This window comes from Centroberyx gerrardi, chromosome 4 (assembly GCF_048128805.1).
Source record: "Centroberyx gerrardi isolate f3 chromosome 4, fCenGer3.hap1.cur.20231027, whole genome shotgun sequence".
NCBI lineage: Eukaryota > Metazoa > Chordata > Actinopteri > Beryciformes > Berycidae > Centroberyx > Centroberyx gerrardi.
The window spans coordinates 9186609-9192755 of NC_136000.1; the positions used below are offsets into that span (position 1 = coordinate 9186609).

Below are 6147 nucleotides of genomic sequence, written 5' to 3' on the forward strand. Positions count from 1 at the left end.
AAAAATATTGTTTTTCTGAAAGTATAATTGGTTTTGTTTATGATAATCGGTGTTTTCCTCATGCTGATCACCGGCTAAAGGTCATATAGTTGAACCACCTTTTATTTACCAACATATCACTGAATCTAAAATAACTCGTTTCTGATGAAACTGTAGCTGCAGCTGTTTCTAGGCCTGTACATCAAACATGACGTTAGGTATGTGAGCTTGGAAGAAATTAAAGCTCATCTTGCTTCCTTTTACCAACTGATTAAAATAAATAATATTTCATTATTGACTGAAACGAATAATATGGATGTGAGCTGGGTTGAAGGTCAGACAGGGTTGGAGGCTGGTGGAAACATGAAGCAGATTTATTCTCAGCTGTGCTATGGTACTGTGGTTATTTTCTATTATGGTAATTAATTAGGCCTTAACGTTAGCTGTGACCACTTGTCTTTAAACGCTTCAAACATACAAAATGAAAGAATCAAGTTTTAAGCAGCGTGTACGGGGCATATCTATAATTTCAAACTCACTGAATATCCAGGCCTTGGTTTAGATGATTTCATGTTTCATTAAATGCTCATGTCATTCTGTCCAAAAATTCAAAACTTTACACTATGCTTAGATTGTGTGATGCAATTATTTTGTGTTTTAAGTAGGATTTCATTTCGTTACTTTTATAACAGAGAGTTACTCAGTTGAAGGCTTTATTTCAGGCCTTAACCTATGACCTTTTTCCACAATGGATCAAAATCAGTGCCTTTTTGAGAAAACGAATGATATTTTCAGATCTATTTATTCGGACAAATTTAATATAGTTACACAGGTTTGAAGGTAAATAAAGAAAGATGACCCTTTAACTCCTGAGGGGGACTTGAGCCCTGAATGTGTCCAGTCTCCAACACAGAGGGGACTTCATTAAAGTAACACATGAACAGCTGTTGTCTTTAACATGTAAACTATTGAGATTTTAAAACTACATTGAATGGCCCCGCAGCTCCCCGTGGGCATATGGGCGTTAATTAGCTGGATATAGCCATAGATTAATTATAATATTTTTTTCGCCCGTTCGTATCAATAGAGCAGCCAAACAAAGTGTCTTTTGTTCTCTGATGCAGGACATTCTGTGGCTGACTGAATGGGTCTTGGCTATGTCTACATGGATTTGCCATATGGCAACAAAAAGGAAAGAATGGAGCCGGGGAGCGCTTTGTGTTGGAAATCAGAACAAGGCCGTCAGAGCTTATGGCTGCATAGAGCTGACAAAGTCACTCTGGCCATCAAAAGTCTCCAATTTATCAAAACATTAATGTCAGATAGTCAGGGCTATTTAAAAAAAAAAATGGAGAAAATGGAAATTATGAAATTGGACTTTGTTGTCTGTGCGTGGATAGCAGTCCAGGCCCAGTGCGCATGAGCATTCAGACAGTGCATTTGCCTTCTTTCAATTAAGGGTAAACTTGCAAGTATGACCTGTTGAATGGTTTGTTTCAATAGACGAGGACAATTACAAAGACTAGTAGTTTTCTTTTTCTAACTCTGGCAGGTGGCCTCCACGCCCGGTGTATCCACGGCGGGGTAAACAGTGTGTGTGAGTGGGTCTTTAGAGGGCTTGTTGAGTGCGGGTGGATGTGGGGGTGTCTTCGCGGACAAAGCGGGGATCCAAAGGCAGCTGCTGCTTCTTTAGAGGGGCGAAAGGGCCTTTAAATCCCAGCCTATATCCCGCAGCTGCCATGCTGCCCAAGGCTGCACGTCTGAATGCGTTTTCCCCCCGCAAGGTCTGAGCCTATAGAGACGGGACAAGCAAATATACAGGCGGACCAAAGTGAAATCAAATGTACCTGTGTCCTCGGGGGAATGCAAGTGTAATAAATGTCCGTGATAACATTGGGGTGTATTGTGCTTTCCATGCAACAATAACCATTTTCTGACAGATTTAGGCTACTTTGCGCATTGGAAATTATAATCCCCAATAGTCATTTGGTTTTACAGCCAATAGAGCTGCATGGGCAAGTCAGTTTCACTGTAGTCCAATTCTTTCTTTTAGGAATTAGAGATTAGGCAGATCTGTGATACTGGGGGCCAAGTCATGTTTTAGTCTTCAATATCAGGCAAGACAATGGCGTCTACGGTTAGGCTATTTCAGTTTCAGGAATAGATGAGTTTGATGCTCCCAACTCAATATTTACTATAACAATATTCAGTATAGGCCTAGTTCTACAACTACAAAGAATGAGCTTTTGGACAAAAACACATCAACAAAGATGATTATATTTTAAATGAAAAATACTTTATTTGCATCCTTTGCGAGACGTAATGAGGGCAATTGTATGGAAAACGGCTCAGAAACACAAAGAAACCTATTTTTCAAGTGTGAACTACTATGGAAAGCTACATGATTGCAAAACATCACAATAAAAAAATTTGTAAATAAAATAAAAATATGCCCTTTGGCTAAATCAACAAGGCATGTAACAAATATAAAGAAACATAAATAAATTATAAGTTAGAATAGTCTTAAAAATATAAATTTACAGAAACCAGGCATTTAAACAGAAATAGACATTTATAGGCTATTGTCTCTATAAAGCTGTACACTTTTGGCCAGTGTAGACAATTTTAAAGTAATTTAGGATTGCACAGATGTTAAAACATTTAACACTGTCGAGTGGCTGTATGCAAAAGCAACCATGAATGCTACATTTGTACTGGATAGAAGTCATTCGGCGATTTCCTCTCTCTCTCCCCTGACCGTTCAGTCCTGAGAGTCCGGGGTTCAGGCTGCGCTCCGCCGGTCCGCACCGAGCCGGAGCAGCGGTCGGGTTTCTCCCACCGTCCCCGGTTTTCTCCCCTCTTCTCCGGCGAAGGAGGGGTAAGGTGGGGGGTAGTCCTCCTCAAGATCCTCAAAAAATGCGTGGCAATAGTGCAAAACACCTGAGGAACGAAAAAGATACGATTACATCATTTTTCCCCGAAAGAAGACAAAAGCAAAACCACGGAGACAGCCATTCCGCAGAAAGACGTGAGTCAGTTTGAGGAAACAAGAGACAGCAATCTCAGCAGAAGGCGTCACCCTTTACCCAAGCCTTTTCCCGCCACACCATGACGCAGTTCCCCTCCCCCAGCCTCTAGTATTACTGCTGCTACTACTATTACTACTATCACTACTACTGCAATTTCTCCACGACTGGCCAAGCCTACTACAAACCCTCCCAGCCCCCATTCACGCCTGCCAGCAAACCTATACACCAATAATACAGATAATAACACGGAATATACAGATTATTATAAGGCACAATCATAACCCACAACATTACATGTCTTAAGTGTAACGCTGTAACCTAGCCATATTAGACCGATACATGTATTTAAACAGGGTTAAATATGAAAAACAAAGCTTCATACCTTCAGCGAATTCTCTTTCGTGGAGTTTGTTCCACGGCAATTGGAGACTTGGAGTGGTGGCAAGCGCTCAGATCAGATTTTGTGTCAGCAGCCCTCTTTCGTTTCACGAAGAAGTCTGTAGGAAAGAAAAAAAATCAGTTAGACATCACAGACATTCTCGTGGAGTAAAATTACGCACGGAGGCGAGCGAGCAAACAGGGAATAATTTGGCTACAAGACGCAACTAAACTCATTCCCTTTATTTCTCGTGCGTAAAAAACGTCATAGGCTATAGGTTTTCTATGTCTCAACCAGTTTGTGTGATATTTACCTGTGATATGTGTCGTGTTGATGTCAGTAGTGGCCGTCCTCTTGCGTCTAACACACGGGACCTGTCTGCCAGTCGTTTTCCCTGAGTTGAGCTTGTCTGTGCGATTCTCCTGGTTGACTTCAACCGGGCAGGGAGTGCTGCTGCTTTCTGGGGCGGCCAAGCGGTCCAGTACATCCACAAGAGGGGTTTCTGGGAGGCCAGAGTCCGAGGAGGGCTTCGCCTTGACGGGCGTAACAACCACTCGGGTCCGCCCGACCTGTACGGAGTCCTGGTAGAAGACCGGGGTCGTATCCACGGGGCTCTCCTCCCACTTGTAATCCCCATCCAGCGGGGTGTTGCCCTCAAAATTAAAGTTCCACCTCTGCTGGTCCCTCTCGGAAATCTCCCGCAGCTTGACTTTCATCTCCCGGTTCAGTTCGTCGTGATCCACCGGTCCGAAGAGGTTGCGGCAGACGCCGGTGCGTCTGTGGAGAGGGAAGGTCCTCCTGGCCACCAGCCGCTCCAGCGCGCTGCTCGATAACTGGACGTTGGACATCTCCAAACCTCTCCGAAAACCCAGTTAGAAACGAGTTAGGAAGCAAAACACGAGATGCCCGATGTGGTCGATTGATCCCTGATGTGAGAGTATCGCGGATTGTTGTTGTTGTGTGTGTATGTGTGTGCGTGTCCTTGTTTGTATGTCTCCTTACGCCACACAATCCTGTTTAAATGTACCTTCGCTGTGATTCTCGGAGTATATAACCTACCAACAAGTCGTCGGTCGTAGCAGCCACCTCGCTCGGCTCTCTCATTGGTTGCTTTAGATCCAGCCCTCTCCAGGAAAGCCCACCTCCACCCTGATTTCCCATCGGCCCCTGGTGCCAAATTGGCCGTGCGCCGAGCAGAGCGCAGCGTTTTGGTTTGTTCTCGGAGTGTCAACCTTCGGATGAGACTGAGCGGACTTTCCCCAATGTCAGCGTGAAACTGTTGTAGCTGCATTTAGATACATCCATTACCGGACACCTTCACTGTTTGACATGCTTCTTACCTTTTCCCCCCAATTTGGACTACGACCCACTCACAAACAGTCACTACCATTTTCAGCCAGGTTTACCAGTGCATTTTGTTTGTTAAAATTCAATGTTGTTTGGCTCATTTTGGCTTCATTGATTAAAGCATGATTAAAACAGAAAGTTTTTTTCGGTCTCAAAGCCTTTTATCAGTGGGCAATGCTATAGCTCAGATCTTCGTCATGTCAACAGATAGCTGTGGAAGAAATGGGAGGTGATGCTGGGAAGTTGCCACAACAATAACAAGCATTATGCATCCGGCTTGGCTGCGCGTCCTTTAAGGGACCGAGGAGAGGTTTTATGCGCAGCGTCTGTAGTCGTACGTATAACGAACGATAGTTGCATGGTTGTTGAACCACTTTTGTACATTTTCAGGATGGTAATGGTAAATTTCGAAAGTAACCCTCCATCCCTGAGCCAAGTCCCTCTGTGCAGCAACATCCCTGCGGACTGCTGAGGGAAGCAGATGTGACCTGAGAAGCTGGTCGGTGGTGTTTTGGCGAGAGTGAAAAGCGAGGAGTGTGTGTTGGGGAAGGGGGTGCAAAACTGTAGAAGAACTGCATAGTAACGTCCACTGTGTCCATTATCGGACACAGTTTAATTTGCTAGGTTTTAGTCTTTTCATTCGACCCCATCAATTTCATCAATATAATCACAAACAAACCACTGATTAAGTGTGTATTAGTAACCTAATCTGGTGGAGTACACAGCAGCAGTATTTAGGCTATCTTTGGATTGCTTTGTTTCTAAAGCGTGAAGTTAAATAGACAATAGTGTCTACTTTAATTAATTTAATTTGAACAATTTTGTTATGACCCTCTAGTTTACAAGCTTGATTAAAAAAAAAATCAAACTGTGAAAAATGACATTTTGGCCTGTGATCTCTTGTTACATGCCTACATCTTTATGACTTCAAAGACTTTTTCCAACTATCTGATGTGTTTTTGATGGCAGTGTAACTGATTACAGATACTTTTTTTTTATAAAGAGATTACTGTAATCCCGTTACGTGTAATCCACTACTTTTCAACCCTGACGAGGAAATAGCCTAAAATGATGAAAGAGACTTCATTCAGGCTTTTGCATGCGGAATTATCATTAAAATGTATTAAATTAGGCGTAAGTGATGCAGACCAAAGTTATGCACAAAGGTCCAAATATATAAACAGGCCAGAATCCCACCATGACGGAGCAGACAGCAGATATTTTGATTGCAAAGTGACTGACTGAGCGCCCGGACTGCTGACCTGAGATCAGTCTGGTCTCACTGCAGAGAGGCAGCAGAAACAGACAACGCCTTTCCAGTGGATGAAAGGTGCAGCAGCGCCCCTCAGCGGCTTAAGAGAGGAACTGCAATTGGACTTACTGTAAAAACACCCCAAGACAACAAACACAGAT

General features: G+C 43.3%; 1 protein-coding gene across 1 annotated transcript; it reads right to left on the bottom strand.

The window, feature by feature from the left end:
• Positions 1–2253: 2253 nt before the first annotated feature.
• Positions 2254–4418, bottom strand: LOC139912911 (cyclin-dependent kinase inhibitor 1C-like). Its single transcript, XM_071900835.2, has 3 exons — positions 3701–4418; positions 3391–3505; positions 2254–2919 (listed from the first exon to the last, which is right to left on the bottom strand). The coding sequence occupies exons 1-2, from the start codon at positions 4233–4235 to the stop codon at positions 3393–3395; spliced, it is 648 nt and encodes a 215-aa protein (XP_071756936.1). The 5' UTR covers positions 4236–4418; the 3' UTR covers positions 2254–2919; positions 3391–3392.
• Between the last annotated feature and the right edge of the window lie 1729 nt (positions 4419–6147).

Excerpts from the sequence above, each read along its gene's own strand:
- LOC139912911 (XM_071900835.2), bottom strand. The coding sequence starts at position 4,235 with ATGTCCAACGTCCAGTTATCGAGCAGCGCGCTGGAGCGGCTGGTGGCC. Across the intron at positions 3,506-3,700 it reads CAACACGACACATATCACAG|ACTTCTTCGTGAAACGAAAG; the intron begins GTAAATATCACA and ends TCTTTCCTACAG.